The 21,113-nt window shown below is 46.3% G+C and overlaps 4 protein-coding genes across 5 annotated transcripts; 3 read left to right on the top strand and 1 right to left on the bottom strand.

The window, feature by feature from the left end:
* The first annotated feature begins 1,820 nt into the window (after positions 1 to 1,820).
* On the top strand, positions 1,821 to 2,711 carry LOC100824883 (dirigent protein 5). Its single transcript, XM_003562555.4, has one exon. The coding sequence runs from the start codon at positions 1,926 to 1,928 to the stop codon at positions 2,550 to 2,552; it is 627 nt and encodes a 208-aa protein (XP_003562603.1). The 5' UTR covers positions 1,821 to 1,925; the 3' UTR covers positions 2,553 to 2,711.
* Positions 2,712 to 5,511: 2,800 nt separating this feature from the next.
* LOC100824571 lies at positions 5,512 to 8,035 on the top strand. Its single transcript, XM_003562554.3, has 6 exons — positions 5,512 to 5,912; positions 6,035 to 6,094; positions 6,176 to 6,233; positions 6,369 to 6,506; positions 7,171 to 7,338; positions 7,427 to 8,035. Exons 1-6 carry the CDS (start codon positions 5,851 to 5,853, stop codon positions 7,541 to 7,543), a joined length of 603 nt encoding a protein of 200 aa, XP_003562602.1. The 5' UTR covers positions 5,512 to 5,850; the 3' UTR covers positions 7,544 to 8,035.
* A 1,407-nt stretch (positions 8,036 to 9,442) lies between these two features.
* Positions 9,443 to 16,542, top strand: LOC100824267 (U-box domain-containing protein 4). 2 transcript variants are annotated; one of them, XM_010236697.3, is made up of 5 exons: positions 9,443 to 9,797; positions 10,765 to 11,039; positions 12,953 to 13,066; positions 14,047 to 16,086; positions 16,177 to 16,542. In XM_010236697.3, the coding sequence occupies exons 2-5, from the start codon at positions 10,770 to 10,772 to the stop codon at positions 16,234 to 16,236; spliced, it is 2,484 nt and encodes an 827-aa protein (XP_010234999.1). In that variant the 5' UTR covers positions 9,443 to 9,797; positions 10,765 to 10,769; the 3' UTR covers positions 16,237 to 16,542. The 2 variants fall into 2 exon arrangements, with proteins under 2 accessions (XP_010234999.1, XP_003562601.2); XM_003562553.4 differs by lacking the exon at positions 9,443 to 9,797 and having other exon boundaries at positions 10,734 to 11,039.
* Positions 16,543 to 17,092: 550 nt separating this feature from the next.
* On the bottom strand, positions 17,093 to 18,220 carry LOC100821353 (dirigent protein 5). Its single transcript, XM_024457044.1, has 2 exons — positions 17,768 to 18,220; positions 17,093 to 17,617 (listed from the first exon to the last, which is right to left on the bottom strand). The coding sequence occupies exons 1-2, from the start codon at positions 18,017 to 18,019 to the stop codon at positions 17,282 to 17,284; spliced, it is 588 nt and encodes a 195-aa protein (XP_024312812.1). The 5' UTR covers positions 18,020 to 18,220; the 3' UTR covers positions 17,093 to 17,281.
* Positions 18,221 to 21,113: the final 2,893 nt, after the last annotated feature.

Here is a 21,113-nt window from a genome sequence, read left to right as displayed (position 1 = left end):
CGCTCATGGGAAGATTCTTACGGCGGACAACCTCGCCCTTCGTGCAACCCGATCTGTCAGCTATGTAGGACACACCCGGAGATTATGTCACATCTTTGCAAGGATTGCTGCTACACGCAGCAAGTTTGGGAACTTATTCGATCCTGGAGCCATGACAACACCCTGCCCCCGCGGGTGGCCACGGCAGACTCTTCACTCGCGGCTCTCCACGGGTTCTGGGATAACACCCTACACGGCCATCCGAAGAAGGACAAGCGGGTGACTAGCGGGCGCCTTATCTACTGTTGGTGGGGCATCTGGAAAGAAAGAGATAGAAGAATCTTCCGTTCTACGGCTCTCCCGGCTTTGGAGGTTGCCTTCCTCGTCTGGGAAGATATCACTAACCGTGCTAGAGTGTGTTCTTTCAATACGGGAGATTAGACGTTAGCGCCCCCGTTTTTCCTTTTTTACCTTTTTTTCCTCCCCCTCTTTCCTTTCCCGGATGTCTCCTTGACACCCCTTGTACAGTTTCCTTCTTCTAATCGAATGACGGGGATCGATCGTCCAGTTCTTCAAAAGAAAAAACAGCTTATGCCTCGATTATTTAGCGGACACAAGCAAACGTCGAAAAATTAAAGAAGCGTTGTCCTAAATGGAATCTCGATTATAACGAGAGTCTCTGTTGATGGCCATCACAAACTGACAAAAATGGGCAGAACTAACGGCTAAAATGGGTTCTGCATAAAAGATATGGCCGTTAAGAACTAAGTTCTGCAGAAAAGAATAGGAATTGCATCTTGCATGACTTTTCATGTTTCCGAAAGACCGTGAAACAAGTGGGGATTGTATTTTGGGGAATCTTTCATTTGACGGTAACATATGATTTGACTTGGCGAATATGAAGCGCGCTTGCAAAGGTAGCTGACTTCCGGGCGCCAGCCGAGCTATTCTACGTAAAGAAAATGCACACGGGACGGCACCCCAATATAGTACTTACTGGTTTAATCGCAGAGGTTAGCATAATATTTCCGCAAATGTTGCCATATGTGCTGTAGCTAGACTTTGTCCTTTACGAGTCACCCTTTAATCATAGAGATTAGACTGACATAATCTTAATTTCCTCAAAGTCTCAAAACCGAGTTTGCCGGCAGCCGGTAGCCGAGCTGTCCACGTACACGACCCTAAGTACGCGACAAAACCCAAGTAAAACGCATCTTCTCAAAATGAGTGTTGCAAGAATGTTTTTTTCTTTTTAAAAGTGAACCTTAGCTGGGTACACTGAACTTACAGACGAGCAGGTCGGTATCATTAATTAAACTATTATCTTGAAAACGTAGTTTTACAAACCATATATAGCTTTTGCCTGTAGCTTTTGTGGACATGTGGCATACTAAATTAATGCACGGTTAATCTCGACTTTTGTCAGGTAAGCTACTCTAAAGTTTAGCATATACTCATCGAAAAGGCAAATCAAAGCGCATCTAGCCAAATGCGCAGGATCAATCTTCAGGGGAAAGTTTTCAGAATGTACCCACGAAAAGGCAAAATCAATGCTATATTCGCCGTCGTTTAGCCTCAAGGTGACGCCGAGATGGCACCAAGACATAATATTTTCCACAAAGTTTTCCCACAGGATGACGATGGAAACCTGGAATGACGAAATGATACCTACCATGCCAACGTGTATTCTGAACTTCTGACCGCTACGTGCCCTTAGCTTTTGCTACCTTCCGTTTCACTCGATACATACCCGGGCCCCTTTTCACTGGATCCCCTTCACTACTGAACCAATCCCATTATTATTCCCTTCTCCAAGTCTCTATAAATAGCATGCACGACTCATCGAGCTCTCCACACAAGCTCAGGCAGCTCAACGTACTCTTTGGCTAGCCAGCTGCTTAAGCTTATTAGCTGCACTGATCGGCAGCAAAATCAATTAACAAACAATGCAAGGCCTGATCATGTCATCTTCCTCCAAGACCATCATTCTGGCGACGTTCTTCCTCCTGCTCCTCGCCTTATCGTCCGCCATCGGCGCCGACGCCCACGCCGCAGGCCGGAACAAAAGGCGGCTGGTCTCCAGCGACTCCGAAGACGAGCCGTGCAAGAAGATGACGCTCTACTACCACGACATCCTCTACGAGGCCGTGCCCAGCAACGAGACGGCGAACGCGACATCGTCGGCGGCGACTCTGCCGACGGCGATGAGCAACGCGACCTACTTCGGCATGCTGGTGGTGTTCGACGACCCGGTGACCGAAAGCAAGGCGCTGCCGGTCGTTGCCGAGGACGTGGCGGCGCGGGCGCAGGGGTTCTACTTCTACAACGGGAAGGCCAAGTTCAACGCGTGGTTCGCCATGTCGCTGGTGTTTAATTCGACTGGGTGCCGGGGCACGCTGAACCTCATGGGCGCCGATCTCATGGACCAGAAGACGAGGGATATATCTGTTGTTGGTGGCACGGGGGACTTCTTCATGGCACTCGGGGTGGCCACGCTGCGGACGGATGCTACTGAGGGGTTCTTCTATTTCCGGCTGCAGATGGACATCAAGCTCTACCAGTGCTACCTCTGATGATTAGTCGATGATTGTTGGTTGCTGTAAAAGTAAATTAAGGTAGTGTCATTGTTGATGCATGTATGCACGCAGGTGTTTTGGAGCAAATAGTACGTATATGTACTGTACGTAGCATGGCGAGCCAAATTTAATAAAGAGTTTGTTGCCGTTGTCGTATCTCGTATGTACGTAATTTGGTCCAGCTGGTTACAGTATGTGTATATATTCAGCTTTTTTGAGCAAAAATATGCGTATTCACTATTCAGTAATCGCTTCGATGACTCGACGGTCGTTAGTTACAAAAAGAAAGAAAAAGGCTGCTCATTTGTAAACGAACGACTGACTTATTGCAGATTGCAAAAGCCCCGGTACCGAAGAAACGGCCCATGTTCTGGGACCTAACATTTGGCCCAATAGATTTAAGGGTCCAATTCAGAATACTCTCTCTCGTGTTCGTCTCGTGCGACTACTCGACCACCGCCGCCGCCCGCAGCGCCGCCCACTAGTCTGCCGCCGCTGGCCCCCCGCCGCTGCCCGAACCTGCCCCCAGTAATCCCTCCTGCAGTCCCATGCCCCTCTTCCACAGGCGTCGCGCCGCGCCTCTTCTCTCCCCCGAATCCCCGATTTCTGCATTCTTTGAGTTATCCCATCACGGATTATTCTTGTACACTCATTGGCGGAGGACAGAAAAAAAATTTAGATAACACGAATTCTTATCCTAACAGAGTTAATATAGATATCACATTTAATATTTTTTTAGATTTGCAAAATATATTTCAATAAAATTGGTTCTTTCGGACTTTTTTAGGATGCATTTTTTTGGTTGGTACATCTTATGATATATCATCTAGTGATATTTATGTTAAATATTAATTTTCATCATATTATATGTCAACCATAATCTGAAGATGTAATAGAAATATCTATAACATAGAATATATGACAATTATAATAATTTGCAAACAGTTCTTCGGTGGGGTGAGCAGACGATCAATAACTCAAATCTTTATAAGGGTGAAACTATAGTTATATTTTGCTTCCAAAAATATCTCCATACTTAGCGACCTAAAAATATCAAGTAGATGTTTAGCTAATAAACGACGACCTTCTTCATATTTCGAGAGATATGATATCTTATGAGAAATAAATACAGAATCTGAAACATAGTATGTGAGTCTGTCAAAATCAGAACTCATAAAACAATAATACACACCACGTGGGCATGGCTATCATATCTATTGTCATTAATTAATGTAATTTTCCTACCAACTTTCATTAAGCAAGAAATACGAGTAAAGGTACGACAATTAAGACATCAATGACCAATCATACATGGACATCAACAGTAGATATCCAAAATAACTAAGAGTGCAGAAGTTGCGTCTCTTGAAGAACCAGTCTTTGCAGGCTATATCGTCGTCGACTGCGCAAAGTTACGTTGGAACGCTACACACACCACCTCACACGGGCGTCGCCGTCGAAGATTGGCCAGCGAGCGACAATTGACCCGTCATCACTGCCTCCTACAACGTTTTTCTCAGACCCCGTAAAAAATGCAAGTCATCGCCATCGCTGCCTCTAACGATTCAGAGTTAAATTAGATGGAATTTTGCATGTTTATTTTATACAGAGACGCAAATACAAATTCTAAAGGACCAAACAAATGTACATCTAACAACGATTTAATAATTTGTCTTAACTTGATGCAAGGCTTACGACATCTAAGTATCTAACACGAGTTTGTCATTTTTTTTACCATGTATTCTTAAACATTATTAGTGATCGTGTTATTAACATTTACTCCTTGGGTAGTTGGCCCAGCTATACGGTGCCGTGCCTGGGCCTGGAGGAGTTGGGCTTCACCGTGGTGCGATCGGGCCAGGCCCGTTTAACCTTAAACCGGCCGGTGCCGGGCCAGACCGACCTGATGGCCACCTAAACCCTAAACCCTATACCCCCTCTCATCCTCTAAAAAAAAGAGAGTAAATTACAGAAAACCACCACATTAGGGGTTAGGGTTTCACATACGTACTAGTTTTCGTTTTAGTTGCAAAAAATCACTGGATTAACGTAACCACTCGCTCCCTAGCGTTTAAGCCTCTTTCTGACATGTATAGCCCTCTGTCGGCCCGAGCATGTCTTTCCTTGCTCACCACCCAGCCATAACTGCTCCTTATCCGGCGAGGATGCCGAGCTCGAGTGGCCTCCTCCCTCGCCCGAGCGTTCCGGCCATGAGCATCTCCGTGTAGCCCCGCCTCTATAGCACCTCCTCCCCTGCTCCCCGCGTTCGGCTGCGCGCTGCAGCTCCGCAGCTCGGGCCGCTGTACGCCCGCACGCCGCATGCTCGCCCGCGCTGCTGCTCTGCTCGCCCACGCGCTGCTCCGCTCGCGCTCCAAGAGGCTCCGGTGCTCGCACTGCTCTGCTGCTCCCCCGCTGCGTCGCGCCCTTGCTCGCCGCTCGCGCCGCAACCCACCGGGCCTGCTGCTCGCCGCGCCCTGCTGTTCGTCACGCGCGCCCCGACCCATCGTGCTCGCGGCCGCTCGCTGCTGCCTACCGCGCGCCCCTGCTCCTCTCGTTGCTCTCCGCGGCCCGCCGCACGCCCCTGCTCACCGCGCTGCTCTCCGTGGCCATGGCAGCGAGCTCGGCCTGCAGCAGCTCCTGGATCGGGTAGCAAGAAGATGGCTGGCTGCAGCTTCTAGATGGGAATAGAGAGGGAGGAAGAAGAGAGAGTTGCCACGTTGGCACGCCATGTCAGCCTGACCCGTGGGCCCGCCTTGTCAGTTTTGGGATATTTGCTTGGAACCGGATACTTAGTGTAATTCGGTGGTTTTTTAGTAAAAAAATGTAGACCGATATCAGTGTGTAATCCTAGCGGCTAACGTGATGGTTTTGAGGACCATGCTTGTTTAAACTTATACCGGCCGGTGCCGGGCCGCACTGGCCCGATGGGCACCTGTACCCCTCTCCTCCCCTAAAAGAAAAATAAAAGCTATACCCCCTTTCCCCATCTCCTTGACGAGCCCCACAGTCCCCTCGCTCCGTGGATCATTCTTCCTCCTCGCGCGAGCGCCGCCACTCATCCCGCTGCCGAGCGCCCGAGCCCCCTAGCTCGTCTTCCTCCTCGCTCGAGCGCCTCCACCGCAGGTTTATCTCCCCTTCGATTCTCTCGCTCCCGACCGTTTCTCCTCCCATCACCCCACGAACGGATTCCGCCCTTTAGATCCCCGTTTCATAATCTTCCCCAATTCGTAACTGAGGCAAAAATCAAGGTAGGCGGGCGCCCTACCTTGCCCTACTGGGTCCTCCGCCCGTGCTGATGGGCAAGAAGAAGAGTAAGCCTCAAAGGCCAATAAAGTCGTTGAAAGATGCTGAGCAAGCGTACGCTCTTTGCCAGATTGTGTTTTTAGTAATGTTAGCTATGATTTGTTTCTGTTCTTGTTGAAGTCATTGTAAAGAAAAAACTCAAGCCACTGATCACTTGGTATTTTTCTTCTGAGCAGACCATCTTCAGATTACATTGGAGGAGATGCTCTTGATGACCTATTGTTGAAGCTTACAAGGTAAGTAGGTAACTGTTGTTTCTCAACTTTTTTTTCGCGTTGCTTGATTCTGGTATATTGACAAAAGGTGCTATTCTCTAGGAGCGTGGAGGTTGCAAAGGCTTCAAGGGGAGGTTTGCCAGAAAAGATATGGATGAAGGTATTATTACACTTGCCTAGTTTCACCAAGTTTCTGTTGTTTTCTGTAGATAAAATAATTCCGTTACCAGGAGCAAATTCAGAATACAGAATATTCGATGTACTTTTGCACTTGTGATTCTTTTTTCCTTTGTAGCAACAATTTTCCATTGGAGTCAATGATGTGACAAGGGTTCTTGAGCGAATGCCTGCTGCTGCTGCTTCTCATTCTGGCTGTTCTATTGAAGCACTGACTGGCAAAGCTTTGCGGAGAGCTCCGTTGGTGCCACTTCAGGTTATGTTTATTTCTTAACTTGCTATTGATCTTCCTTTAGAGACAACCTTCTTGTGGACCTGGAGTTCCATTATGTATTTTCTCTAGTGCTCATGCTAGGTAGGGTTGCAAGTGGGAGCCCACTTAAGTCCCACTTCTAGTGCAATTCTTCAATTTTAGTTCAAATTTTGAGTCAAGATTTTGAACTAGCAAATTCCAAATGAACTAGAAGTGGGACTTAAGTGGGCTCCCACTTGCAACCCTAATGCTAGGGATGTAATGTCTCCATTCTCGAAACAAACAATGTATTTTGGATAATTGCACCATCTCCCTCTGTTTCTTTTAGTACAAAATAAGACACAAGTGCCTTATACCTTATTCTGGTCAAATATTCTTCAATTTCGAATACAGTTTAGTCATGGTTACATATGGCAATGTCAGGCCTTATTATCGAATCATGGATCAAATAAATGCTGTCAGGTGCAAAGTGTAGATGTTTTTTCTGCCAGCTGCTCAACTAAAAGTTAAATTAACTCAGTTCTGCATGTTCAACAATCAGTTAGGGACATTTTGCTGTCAAGCGTAGTCAAGGTCGAAAAACAAGTTTTACATGTGGATATGTTCATATCCGCAATACCCATATGCTACTGACAACTATTTGACATTGTGTTTTATGCCACTGTAGGCTGTCCTCATAGCTGCTGATTGCAATCCCAAATGGCTAACAAAACACATACCAACCCTGGCAAGTACAAGGGAGGTTCCCATATTGTGCCTCAAGGACAACAAGGGAAGCTCACTGAGGTTAGGTCAAGTGGCAGATGTCAGAACAGCGCTGGCCATCGGTATAAAGGTCGCTTAACTTTCTTTTCTTGTTGATTGCAATGCCCTATACTCTCTATTCAATTAAATCCTGAAATCTTTGTTTCAACACATACCAGGCTAGAGACAGCATAATCAATAAGACTATTGACGAAGTACTGAAGAGTAGTAAGCCAGTTGCCAATGAACAGCAAATTAGACAATTAGTCCCCCAGTCCAGTGATATGATGGACTAAATCTGAACCTCTGGGTGCTCAATATTCCAAGAACATCTTGAAGGGAGAGTTCTCCAAAGGAGATCAAGTGTGTCGATGGATGCAGCATATCAGTCTAAGATTGACTGCTGGCCTTCTGGCTGACATCTTTCGCTGCCAAGACTGCGAAGAACAGGCTTATAGCTTGTCTGTCTGGTTGATGCACTCGCTTGAGAAGAGGATGATATGCCGGAACAACTTTTCAGTAACACCGTGCTTTCACAACTGTTTGGCCGAGGTCTCTGAAGCCGGGTTTTTCATGTAGTATCACAAAAGTAAATTTATTTGTGCAAAGCATTTTTGTTGTCTGCGACCTTGTCGGTGATTCGTGTTCACATTAATTATTGTCATGCATATTTTAGCAGTCATTATGCTCTGTCAGACATCGATGTAAAATGATAATGTTGTAAAAAAAAGAGTCGGTTTTAGATCTAAAAATAGAAACCATTGTTAGTTTTACTCTGCCATTTTTCAGTTAAAGTTCGCCATATATTTCATTGATATATGGTATACCACTGTATAAGTGGTATATTTCATTGGTATATGATATATGTGTTATATTTCATTGGTATAGGATATATGTGTGGTATATTTCATTGGCATATGAATCCAAAAAACACGTGGGCCCGGTTGGGTGCCACTTGGCAACGTGTGGCTAGCTGCGTGGTGCCGGCGGTAGATGTCGGAGCCGGTAGAAAACACTTCGCCCTTACCAGCACGTAATACATGTGTGCGTCAGGCTATAGTTCACACTGCCACACTTGAACAGACTGCCCGTTGATGACTCCATGCATGCATGGGCGGACGCATAAAAACATTTCAGAGGAGGCAAGGGCATATGCATGGGCTGAGTGGAGACATTTACTTGTAATATGGGCCATATGCTACTGGACCAAAATATTTAAGTGGGGGCATTGCCCCCCATGGGCCTTAACATGGGTCCGCCCCGACCGCCATCATCTCGTCAAAGAGCTCCATGGCGTCATGCTCATTCCCCCCGATAAAGACAGCTTTTATTGAATTTAAAAGTCACATCAAGAATATACATCAAGGAAGTTCGCATTCGGCCTCTGCATAACAAGATGCACACAACCCATGGCGTCATGCTCATGACAATGTTTTAAAAAAATTTAGGCTGCCTCATCTCATTAATTAAGAGGAAGTTTTACAAAAGTTTGGCTATTTACATAGCCGCCACAATCAAAAGAACCTAATCTCCAGACATTACCCAAACGACGAGGGTCCGCAATTACCCAGTTTGTTATCTCTGCTTTGATTTTGTCCATAATAATCGATTGCGTGGTTGCCACATTGCTGAAAACTCTAGCTCCCAAGCGACGAGCACGACTAGCAATGTGATGGCCTTCTTCCGATTGCCATGAACAATGATGATGCTGGTGCACCATTGCTCAAATGATCGCGTATGCGCCCAAACAGATGGCTTAGATCTCCGCGAGCCCATCATGACGACATTCCACCATCATCCTCAACAATGACGAGTAAAGTAGCACAAGATTTGTCCACGACATTGCACCAACCGATGGCGGCGCCGCCACCGCGAGAGAGATATGAGTTTGTCACACTTGCTATACGGAACGAGATCTATTAGGCCTTCCAGTAAAAAAAGGAATTTCACTTATCAGATTTATTTGATTATAGAAGGTTTTTAAGCAGTTGCAAGTGCAGTGCAAAGTATCGGTGAGATGCGGCATTGAACGATGCCAAAATACTTCGTTTTGGGAGGAACGGGAAAATATTCTTTTTGACCGAGTACTTACTTAAGAAATAAGAAACCGGTGACCAAGTCACCCGACTTTGACAGGCTGACATGTAGGCCAAGCCAAAGTCAGGTGACTCTCACCGAATCCCGGTCCCGCACAACCCATCTGTTTTTTCTCAGAATCTCCATTTCTCTTGCTTCTTCTCAACCTACCCGCACGACCGCCGTCGCCTGCCGCCTCGACCAGCTCCGGCGCTGCCTCCTCTACCGCCGCCCCGACACCTCTCTCAACCGCCGTCGTCTCCGCCTCCAACAGCCGCTTCCGTCGTATCAACCGCCGTCCTCAACCGCCGCCTCCGTCAGCCGCCGCTGCCGCATCAGCAGCCGCGGCCTTCCTCAACCGCCGACTCCGTCAGCCTCCGCTGCCGCGTATACCGCCGACTGCGGGCTCCCCTCGACGCGGGGCGCCGGATCCACTTCGCCTTCCGGGTGCCATCGCCGCCCCGTCCAGATCCGGTATGCCGCCGCGCCCGACCTCCCCCTCTCTACCTCCTCCTGTTCTTCCCCTTCTCGTCCCTCGTCGAGCGGCGGCGGTATGGTCCGTGTAGCGGTGTAGCTGCCTCTAGTCCGGCGGCAGCGGGAGCGCGAGCCAGAGAGAGGGAAGGGGAAGGTGAAGGGAGATCATACCTTGACGGGATGGAGCTACCTGTTGTAGTTGTTGGGGGATGGGGAGCCCCGAGCTGGCGGCCGAGTTTTGAGGATTCCGGAAGGGATTTGGGGAGCGGCTGAATTTTGGGATTCGGATAGGGCAGCTGCTAGGGTTGCTCTTAGTCCCTAACTGCTGCATACTGGATGATATTTTGGCAAGCTTTATTATTAGATATTAATGTTCTTACAATCAAGCATGATCAGCACAGAGACGCAGACTAGGGCTGACCCACGTAACGCACCACACGACAACTCACACTTACCTAGTTACGCCAGATTATGCGCTGCACTATTGCTCACACTGACACGAAGACTAGGGCTGACTCATGTAACACACTGCACGACAACTCACGCTTACCTAATCACATCAGATTATGCGCCACATATTGCTCACACGTGCCACTTTGCTCACCATTGCTTGATGATTGTACTCCGTCTACATCTAATTGTCATATATTACACCAAAGCACATTTAATTGACTTCCCAATCGGGATATCAGATATGCAGACAGAGTGAATTAAACAGAGAGATCAAAGTGCAGATGAAAAGAGATCAATGCACAGCTTATGTTTCTTGTTTTTACTTTTTACCCTACCTAATCAGATACTTAGGATCAGAACTCATAATTATGTGCATGATATTTTGTGTCTATGAGAAGTTCTAATGCACCACACTCAGCTGCTGCGTATTCACCAACATATATGGATGTATTTTGGTATTCATGTGTTACAAATTCATCTAATTTTACTCCTAAACATATGGATCTTTTCACAGGGTTGATGGAGAATTTCTCCCCGAGTACTTTGCTCAACAGTATCTCACATCTTAGCGTCTTAACTTCTGATGGCTCTACCGCAAGACCCAAACCTATTCAGAAGTACTGCCAAAATGTATGTGATATCTCAAGCATTGTGAGCCCTCTCATAGAGGAAATATGCAAGTCTCCTGACGAGCAACTCAATGAGGTGTTAAGGGATCTTGACACTGCTATCAATGAAGCATCAGGGCTTATTGGGAACTGGCAACAAACGACCAGCAAAATATATTTTGTACGCACATTTCACTTGCTCGCGCTGTCTTTTCATATGTTATGCTTTCATAAATAAGATAGTTGGCGCAAATACATGCTTGTTTTTAGAGATGCAATGCAATTAGTGGCCTTATTGTGTAGAAGGTGGCTTCATCATTTATTTCCTAGTGACCAATGTTCTGTGTTGTTCGAGTTTCACCATTTAATTTTCTTATTTGCTGACTGCTATTTGCATTGACAAATAATATACCCACAGGGTTCCATTAATTAAAAATTGTAGCAGTGCAAAATCTGATTGACGCTGTAGTATTCAACTCAGGGGACTTGATTATTGATTTTTTTTTGTAGCTGTTGGAACAGTACATGTGTTATGGTGTGGATCCTGCAGGATTGCAGCCTCATGTGTCCACATTCATGTAGGGCGTTAGGCACAGGATCAGGCCTATTGGATATGTTTCTTTAACTAGAATAGTCTCAATTGAACTAGGAAATAGTGTTATCGTTCAGTCATGAATTGTGTTGTGATCCGGTTTTTGTATCAAGTCAGTCATCTATATGGAGTGCTGTCATATAACTCTTGTAATTGAATAGTTCAACTAAGCTTAGAGCTTTGCTACCATGACAAGTACTCCCTCCCCATTTTACAGGTCGTTTTAGGTTTTAATTTTTTTCCTGATTTACATGTCGTCTTAACCTAATCAACTCATTGACTGAAAAAACTCTTCGGGTTTCACAGGAACCGTTAAGGCTACCATAATTTCCTCCTTTCATTAATTACTTTCTCTCCCATTAAGAGCGGCTTTGCATGGGCACAGCTTTTGCATGTTGCATGCAGCGCTGTTTACGCTCACGCCCGCGCGGGGATAGGTGCCGCAAAATCATCTACAACACATTCAGCCAGGACAGTAATGGCATGCGTGCAATGAGTTATCATTGCAGTCAGTAACTAGTCTGCCTACTTTCCAGAGAATGCAACTACTCCTTGGTATTTGGATTTGAGCTAACACGACCTATAAAATGGGAAGGATGGAGTATTAGGTTCTGTAGCAAGATGAGGGCGAGTGTTCTATCCCTGTTCTTTAGACACTTATCCAGGCCGAACCATAAAAATACACACTTAATTAGTTCAAGCATTTTTTGTTTTGAGTCGCGAGTTGCCCACTTTTTAGACTGTGATAGGTTATTTCTTATAGTGAATAAACTTCTAGTTCTTGTGTAAAATAACCTTTAATGGGTGGGGCATTGGTCTTGGTCCTTGGTAAATATCGAAGCAAATATGTTAGCTAAACTTCACTGAAAAGGTTTCCCAGCAGTATTTGACACTTTTACCAGCTCATGTCAATAAACAGCATTATTCAAGTGACATAATGTACAAACCCAAAATAACAAAAGGATCCCCAGCAGTATTTGTCATTTTACAAGTTCATGCCGTGATTCTTAGTAAGCAGTGTTGCTTAAGTGAGATAGCGTATATACCCAAAATAAATAAAAGGAAAATGAGGGAACTGTACTGAAGCCATATGCTGACCTTTTATGGAGGAACTTGCGCAAGTTGTTTTTTCTGTGACCTGTGTTCTGACTCTTCTGGTGTTAATGTGTTATCATGTCTTATTGGTTTCATTGGTCTAATGATTGTTTAATTTTATGTTTCTGGCATAGCACTTGTTCTTTTTGCTACTAGATATCTATTTAATATCGAAGTAATGCAAATAGTTGGAGGCTTTTTAGCTTTTTGAGCTGATTTAAGTCAGTTCTGATTGTTACTGGTGTCGCGGAGTTATTTTATTCGAATATCACACTTCACCTTTTTTGTCTATCAGAAAATATACCTCTTTACGTTGCAGCTTGTTGAATGCCATAAAAGTCATGTAGCTAATGCTGCTCTTCCAATGATTCCCTTCTGATTCAGTATGGTTGAATTAACTTAAACAGGTTTGGCAAATTGAATCGGTGATCTCAGATATTCAGGGATGCTCCCTTCAGCTGTGCCAGCTTGCTAATTCTCTGTTACCTTCTCTAACTGGTTGCGCCTGCATCTGTATTGAGGTAATGTAAAATCCACCCAAACCTTTACATAGTATAGTTATTCTTTACTCTCTCCAGTTCATAAAAACATAACTATGTGCATGAAAACTTGGCGTTGAGGGATTTAGGGCTTATTTGGTTCTTGCCCATGCATGCCATGCCAATTTTTGCCAACAATTGGCTAGCCAAATATTTGGTCAAGAATTTGTTGGCCCATGGTTGGCCAAAAAGTTGGCAAGATTTGTGAAGGAAGGTGTGAACAGGTTGGCAAGATTCCTTTGGCAACCAAATTATTGGCCATCAACCAAACAAGGACCAAAATAATATAGGTTGCCAAAATTTTGGTAGGGCTAACTTTGGACAAGAACCAAACACACCCTTAAAGAGGTACTTGGCTTGTTTTGCCCCCAGTATTGATGTGAATCATGCATGCAATTAAGGCTTGAACTGCTCACCTCCATTCTGAAAGCTGGCTCTTCACCTATATGAAAGGTTTTGCTTGTGCAGCAAAAAAGGTTAAATTTAATAATCGCAAGCACAAGCAATCGAACCCAACACTTGCTGACTGGGAGAAATGGGCTTCTACCAAACAGACTAGCTGCGCGTTCTTTTTGGCTTCTAGGACCAGCTTCTCTGAGAAGCTGCCCTCCCCCAGCTTCCTTGAGAAGCCGCCCACCAAATTTGGTTAGGCTTAGTTTGGAAGCTTAACAAAATTTAGGGGTCGGCTTCTCCAGGAAGCTTGTGGGGGGGGAGGCAGCTTCCTAGTGAAGCCCCCCAAAGAACTGGGCTTCTCAACTTTGCTGTAATATGTTATTACTCCTAAACAATGACTTAATATGGTCAGTAAACCCTAGTTAACCTCACCTTGCTATCTGAAATCCTATCTAAAACGCAAGTTTTCTAAGAACTAGATGGAGTAATTTATTATTACTATTTGTTGCATTGATGTCTCTTCTGCATCCAGCTCATGTTTCTCATCTGTGATCTTGGATTTCTTGTAGAAACTCCAAGATATAAATTATGAGCACATGTTTGATTTGGTGAAAGAGGTTGCAATAGAGCTAACTATGGGGACACAAAGTCATGAGAATCTGTTGAAAGTATCGGTTGCATTGAGCCTCTCAACTAACCTTGAATTATACATGGAAGCTGTTTCCCTTGAGAATCTCAAAGCAAGGGCAATACGCAGTGAAAACCGTGAAGAACTGGATCTAGTTGAGCAGATGATCCCAATGGTCAATTATATGCATGAGCGCCTTCTCAGAGAAACAAAATTGCTTAGCAACTACCCGGTGTCCGTTCCTGGTGATTTTTGTTGCCCACTTTCCCTGGAGCTGATGTCTGATCCTGTTATTGTAGCATCTGGTCAGACCTATGAGCGGGTTTATATCAAGTTGTGGCTTGATGAGGGTTTTACTATCTGCCCAAAGACACGGCAAAGGCTTAGTCACTCCAATTTAATCCCTAACTACACCGTGAAAGCTTTGATAGCTAACTGGTGCGAGTTGAATGACATTAAGCTACCTGATCCTGTGAAATCCTTGAAGCTGAACTTTCCTTCAGCAGCCTCCTCCACTCAAGATTTGAGCGCCACAGGCAACAGCCCTCTACATCCTAGTGTAGCTAGGGGTAATAATATTCCTGGGTCCCCAGAAACTGAAATATATATGAGAAGCTTGAATAGAGCTTCTCCCCCCAGTGTGGTCCATCAGAACTTTGATGCATCTGTGAATCGCCCTGGTCATGAGACCTCCACTAATCAATCTTCAGAATACACAAATGGCTCCGCAGATATTGCAAGGTTATCTCTTGCAAGTTCTGAAGCAAGAGATAGTTTGGTAGAAAGACAAGCTGGTTCTCACCTACAAACTTCAGAACAATCAACAGAGGACACATTTCAAGCATCTGACGTGAACATGGATTCACGTGACCATGTAGGCAGTTCATCAATGAATGGTAGTCTTCCCAATAGCGGCCAACTTGATGGGGAATGTGACGTCAACAATGGGGTGATGAGAGTCCCAAGTGATAGGACAAATTACAGTAGCGATGCATCTGGAGAGGTTGCAGATGGTGGGCCTGCAGCCTCTTCTGCTCCTCAAAGGGAAAATTTAATCCTACCAAGATTGGGTGATGTCCGCATGAGAGGGCAATTTGTTAGGCGGCAATCATCTGACAGAGGATTTCCCAGAATATCTTCCTCATCCATGGATTCTCGGAGTGATCTTTCTGCCATTGAGAATCAGGTTCGTAGGCTAATCGAGGATTTGAGGAGCGATTCCATCGAAGGCCAGAGATCAGCAACATCAGAGATTCGCCTTCTTGCTAAGCACAACATGGAAAACAGGATTGTCATTGCAAATTGTGGGGCTATAAACATGCTGGTTGGTCTTCTTCATTCACCAGATGCCAAAATCCAAGAAAATGCAGTGACAGCCCTCCTCAATTTGTCAATCAATGATAACAATAAGATTGCCATTGCAAATGCTGATGCTGTTGAACCTCTCATCCACGTCCTTGAAACAGGGAACCCTGAAGCTAAAGAGAATTCCGCAGCTACTTTATTCAGTCTCTCAGTTATTGAAGAAAACAAAGTGAGAATTGGACGATCTGGTGCCGTCAAGCCTCTTGTAGACTTGCTGGGAAACGGGACCCCACGAGGAAAGAAAGATGCAGCTACTGCATTGTTTAACTTATCCATACTCCATGAGAACAAGGGTCGTATTGTGCAAGCTGATGCTGTGAGGCACCTAGTTGATCTTATGGACCCTGCTGCTGGAATGGTTGACAAAGCTGTTGCTGTCTTGGCAAATCTTGCTACCATACCAGAAGGGAGGACTGCAATTGGGCAGGCACGCGGCATTCCATCCCTTGTTGAAGTTGTTGAACTGGGTTCAGCAAGAGGGAAGGAAAATGCTGCCGCGGCATTGCTTCAGCTTTGCACAAACAGCAACAGATTCTGCAGCATAGTTCTTCAAGAGGGTGCTGTGCCCCCTTTAGTTGCACTGTCACAGTCAGGAACGCCGCGAGCAAGAGAAAAGGTATGGCGCGCTTCCCTCATCATATTTCTTACAACTAGAAAAAAAACATACTTGTAAACGATTTATGCTAAGAATTTGAATTTGTTGCAGGCGCAAGCTCTTCTCAGCTACTTCCGCAGCCAAAGGCATGGGAACTCAGCTAGGAGATGATCTTACCAGAAATTTTTGTAGTGTACATTAAGCATCTCCTTGGGTTTCTAAAATGGTAGCTGGTTATCGCCAGTTGATGTTATGTACTGTCTATAGTCAGATTGAGATTGTGCCCGTCTCATGCAACTTCTGGTGGGCGTGCTTGGTTGTCGTCGTGGTGTTGAGATGTTGTATGTTTCGGATGTTATTCTTTGTACAGCTTGTCCATCGGTATCTATTCTGCCGTGGTTTTGTTATGTACATCCTGTTAGCTGGCTGACATTCTGGTTGTTTCAGTGCTTGTTATCTCAAGTTAATATTGCCTCATTGTACCAACCTGTCTTTGCGGTAGCGGCTTGTTTCTTCGGTTTCGTACTGTGTTTGCTCTTTGTCTGGGTTTTTCGTTCGGCTTTCCTAGAATAAGCTGGGTATTGTATCGGTTTTTCTTGTAAACGGGGCAAATTCTTTTTTCTAATCGCATCACGGGGATCGACCGTTTGCGTCTTCAAAAAAAAAAACCTTGTTGCTTGCGTGCGTTTTGTGCTTGTTTCTCTTCTTTGTCGAGAGATTTCTTTGTGGTTTTAGATGTCCCTGGTCTTTTAGTTGTAGCCTTAGTCAGGGACACTAATAGAATTCAGTTCTTTTTCTTTTTTCTTTTTTTGAGATGGAATTCAGTTCTTTCTAGCTCTCAATTCTGGCAGATCTATTGTGATGCGTTGGCAGTGCGCATTCTGCAATTTAGCAGTTGTCCTCATTATATAGAATATTTTTTTCTCTTAAATTTGCAATATTTTTGTTGTTGTAATTGATTGTGAACTTATTATGCGGTGTATTTAATCCATCCAATATTGAAAACGTAGTGTTGCGCCATCCAACATCGAAAAGCAAGCTGGAAACACTACTCAGTCCCCTAGCGAAACAATTCGTATACACCAAATGAAACACAATCCATGGACAGGACTCATCAGTCATCGTCACACACACACACAGAAAACATCAAAAATACAACACACCATGCAGGGCATCATACACACATCACTCCTTATTGGCACACGCTTATCAGTCATCAGAGGTAGCACTGGGAGAGCTTGATGTCCATCTGCAGCCGGTAGTAGATCACCCCCTCGACAGCATCCGTCCGCAGCGTGGCCACCCCACGGGCCAAGAAAAAGTCCCCGGTGCCACCCACAACAGATATATCCCTCGTCTTCCGGTCCATGAGATCGGCGCCCATGAGCTCCAGCGTGCCCCTGCGGCCGCCGCCCGTGGCGCCGTTGAACACCAGCGACATGGCGAACCACGCGCTGAACTTGTCCTTCCTGTTGTAGAAGTAGAGCCCGTGCGCCCGCGCCACTTCTTCGTCTCCTCCAACGGCGGCCGGCGGCAGCGCCTTGCCTTTGGTCTGAGAAAAAAATTTAGTCTAGTTGAATGTTTAACTACTTACAATAATTTATATATTAATTAGGTGTTAGTCTAGTACCCTATCCCTTATTACCCTTACTTTTCACCCCACTCAAAAAAAGAGGGCTCCGGAGAGGGAAATAGAACTCGCCAACAGGGGGTATTCACTGAGACAAAGAACTGGCAAACTGCTTTCAAAGGGAAGGGAGGCAGACTGTGCGTTTCTTTCATTTTTCTTTTCTGCAGGGTAGGGAGAAACCGGGTCGTTGAACACCACCATCATGCCGAAGAACCCCGTGGGGCTCAGCGGCGAGGGCGCCGTGGCCGACGTCGCGTTCGCGGCGTCGCTGTTGTAGACGGCATCGTAGAGGAGGATGTCGTGGTAGTAGACGCGCATCTTCATGCACGGCTCGTCTTCCGACTCGCTGGTCACCAGCCGCCTTTTGTTCCGGAGAGTAAGACCACGAGCAGGAACAACGTCGCAAGCAGGGAAGAAGATGCCTTGAGGCCTTGCATTGTTATCGATCGAGCAAGTGGCAAGTGTTAAGGTGCTTGAGCTCACTTACCTAAGCAGCTAGTAGTGAGCTCTAGCTTGTTTTGTGCTGAGAGCTCGATCGACTGGAGCATGCTATTTATAGAGAGGAACAATCAATTAACAACGCACGGGAATATATATAATATATTTGGGATGTTGGTTGAGTTCCTGAGTGGAAGGGGCGGCGGCTCTGGGGAGTGAAATCTACTCAACTGGCCGCGGCGGTGATCAAAAGCTAAGCTGGTAGTACAGTAGCCGGAATGGGCGACATGCTAGCTAGCGACGAGACCAATTGGGGTTCCTGACAGTAGTGTCGTCTACGCACGCACGCCTTTTAGCTTTGTTTGGAAATATTCCCCCCGTACCAAAATGTTCGACGACTTTTTTCTTTCTTTTTTGGGGTAACTTGATTTTCAAGTCAAGCTGGATGGAGAGTGATAGAGAGACAGGGAGGCTGATTTCATTCCAAAAGTGGGATGGTCACGGACAACGCCCCTTTGTAGCCACGCCGCCCTGTTTGGCTGGAACCGCGTCGTCGACGTCACCCCCTCCTCCGAGGCTAGCGCTGACCCCGGGCACCGGCGACTGCGAGCGCTGAGCCCTGCCGTTGTAGCTGCACGTCCCTGGTCCGTGGAGGATCGCGAAACGCGAATATAGTCTGGCTCCCTTCGTGCCGTTCCTCAGCTCCTTGCATTGCATTGCGCCAGGACGGGACGACGTGTCGGCGCGGGACGACGAATCGACAATGAGCTCGAATGCAATGATTTATTATGGAAAGCGTAGCTAGGGTATGAAGCTAGAACGTCTTATAATTTGAAACGGATAAAGCATTTCTTTGTAAATACTTCCTCCGTTTCATAATTCTTGTCTCAAATTTGTTCAAAAATGGATGTATCTATTTTCTAAAAAACGTCTGGATACACGTAATATTTCGACAAGAATTATGGAACGGAGAGAGTAGCATAGTTAATTACGGAAAACCATACAATTTCAAACTCTTATACATGGCGTATAGTACACACACACAAATATATCAATGGATCGATCACTCCGGGCCCCACTCTTGATCAGGACGTACCAGCTCCTCATAAGTGAGACAACAGAACAGAAGTAGAAGCCACCGGATTCACGCCCGCTAAGAAAACCTCTTCTTCTTTAGATCCTGAAAAACGAAAATAAGTAAGAAGGAGCAGTAGTAGCAGGAAGACTTAAATGACTTCGTTCATTTACGTTTTTATATTGGCAATGCATGCAGACAGGGGCACACAAGCCACCGGTTAATCAAACGTAGCACTGGTAGAGCTTGATGTCCATCTGCAGCCTGAAGTAGAACAACCCCTCGGTGGCATCAGTCCGCAGAGTCGCCACCCCACGGGCCATGAGGAAGTCCCCCGTTGCCGCCCACGACGGCTATGTCCCTCGTCTCCTGGTCCATGAGATCGGCCCCCATGAGCTCCATCGTGCCCTTGTGCCTGTCCGAGTCGAACAAGAGCGACATGGCCATCCACACCTTGTACTTGTCCTTCCCGTCGTAAGCGCGACCAAAATTGGCTGGGCTGTGCTAAGCACGAAATGGAGAGAGCAGCGGGAAGGCCCGCTAGGTGCCTCCGAGGCCGGGGGCGTGAGACCGCGAAAGCAAGCCCGAGCCAGCCCATCAGGCGGCCCGCGAGAGCCTGAGTCGGGGCAGAAGCGCACGTGATCTAGGAACACTACAGACTGTACTGTACGGGCACGTACCTTACGGATTTATCGCCACGTGTCATGCAATTAAAACCCCGCTCAGCCGGATGGATAGCCTTGTCCCCGCCCAAGCTGTCCCCTGAATAGATCTCTGCGTGGTGCTCCGTGGCCGCCGCAACGTGTCCCCACGCGTTCCGCGAGGCAGCAACCAGTTTTAATCGGAGCAACGGGTTTAATTAAGCCAAGCCACAGTAGGCCGCATTAGTAGCCACCCCACGACGAGAGTCAACGAGACACGTACACGTACGGCGCGTGATCCAGGAAGCAAATAGCTCGTAAACGTCTCGAATTTTCGGGTGGAAAGGCAAATCTACCTTGTGTTCAACACGGGACGGAACGAAGGGACACGCGTTATCGGCAGCAGCAGCCCGCGCGGCCTTGCCGGTCGAAGAAAAGCCGTTCTGGGCGACCAGACGACTCCTCGATGGACCAGCGAACACGGACGATTCTGATTCGGACCCAAAATGGATGGATGGACCGATGGATGCCGACTGGCGTGAGATCGGCATCGCCAGCAGTGAAGAACCCACGGCCTCGGCCAAGTCTCAAGTCCAAGTCGACCCGGACATTATATTATGCTCCATATATCGACCTCAAGGGTCAACGAATGGATGCGGCGACTGGTTGATCATACTCATGTGGACAAGCAGTGTAGCGTCCCGCTAGCTAGCTATCTCTACGCGCGCACATCCTGTCGGCTTCGTTTTGCTCCATGATGGGGAGTGGTTAACTAATTATCTATCTGGTTAAATTATATGGTGTGCCGTGTACGTACCTCGAGCTAACAGTCGACAGCTTCGAACTTAATTGGAAGAGTATAGCTGTTGCGTGCGTGCTGACTGCTGAGTGTTTTCAGGAGCTAGCTACCTTCTGGTTAAATTAGATGATGTTGCCCCCCCCCGCCCATCATTGCTGCGCCTTTGGATCTAGCTAGCCTAGAAGAACATTTTGTGCCCCCTTTCGTTGATTGAGAACGCGACACTTCGCAACTTAAAAGAAGAATACTGTTCCTCTCCGTTTCATAATTTTTGTCTCAAAATTGTCTCAAAATGGATGTATCTATTTCTAAAAAGTATCTAAATACATGTAAGATTTCGACAAGAATTATGAAACGGAGGTAGTAACACACAGTGGTCAATCGAATGCGTGCACAGTGATCCAAAGGAAAATCAAAGGAGAAGAAGAAATGATGTTTTCCAATGGAGGATTTGACACAAACTGA

This window comes from Brachypodium distachyon, chromosome 1, assembly GCF_000005505.3.
Source record: "Brachypodium distachyon strain Bd21 chromosome 1, Brachypodium_distachyon_v3.0, whole genome shotgun sequence".
NCBI lineage: Eukaryota > Viridiplantae > Streptophyta > Magnoliopsida > Poales > Poaceae > Brachypodium > Brachypodium distachyon.
The sequence above is the reverse complement of the archived record's forward strand: the minus strand, read 5'-3'. Positions and strand labels throughout refer to the sequence as shown.

Coding starts and splice junctions, on each gene's coding strand:
- LOC100824883 (XM_003562555.4), top strand. CDS start 1,926: ATGCAAGGCCTGATCATGTCATCTTCCTCCAAGACCATCATTCTGGCG.
- LOC100824571 (XM_003562554.3), top strand. CDS start 5,851: ATGGGCAAGAAGAAGAGTAAGCCTCAAAGGCCAATAAAGTCGTTGAAA. Junction 5,913..6,034: donor TTGAAAGATGCTGAGCAAGC/GTACGCTCTTTG, acceptor TCTTCTGAGCAG/ACCATCTTCAGATTACATTG. Junction 6,234..6,368: donor CAGAAAAGATATGGATGAAG/GTATTATTACAC, acceptor TTTCCTTTGTAG/CAACAATTTTCCATTGGAGT.
- LOC100824267 (XM_003562553.4), top strand. CDS start 10,749: ATGGATCTTTTCACAGGGTTGATGGAGAATTTCTCCCCGAGTACTTTG. Junction 13,067..14,046: donor GCGCCTGCATCTGTATTGAG/GTAATGTAAAAT, acceptor GATTTCTTGTAG/AAACTCCAAGATATAAATTA. Junction 16,087..16,176: donor CGCCGCGAGCAAGAGAAAAG/GTATGGCGCGCT, acceptor AATTTGTTGCAG/GCGCAAGCTCTTCTCAGCTA.
- LOC100821353 (XM_024457044.1), bottom strand. CDS start 18,019: ATGAAGATGCGCGTCTACTACCACGACATCCTCCTCTACGATGCCGTC. Junction 17,618..17,767: donor TCAGTGAATACCCCCTGTTG/GCGAGTTCTATT, acceptor TTTTTTTCTCAG/ACCAAAGGCAAGGCGCTGCC.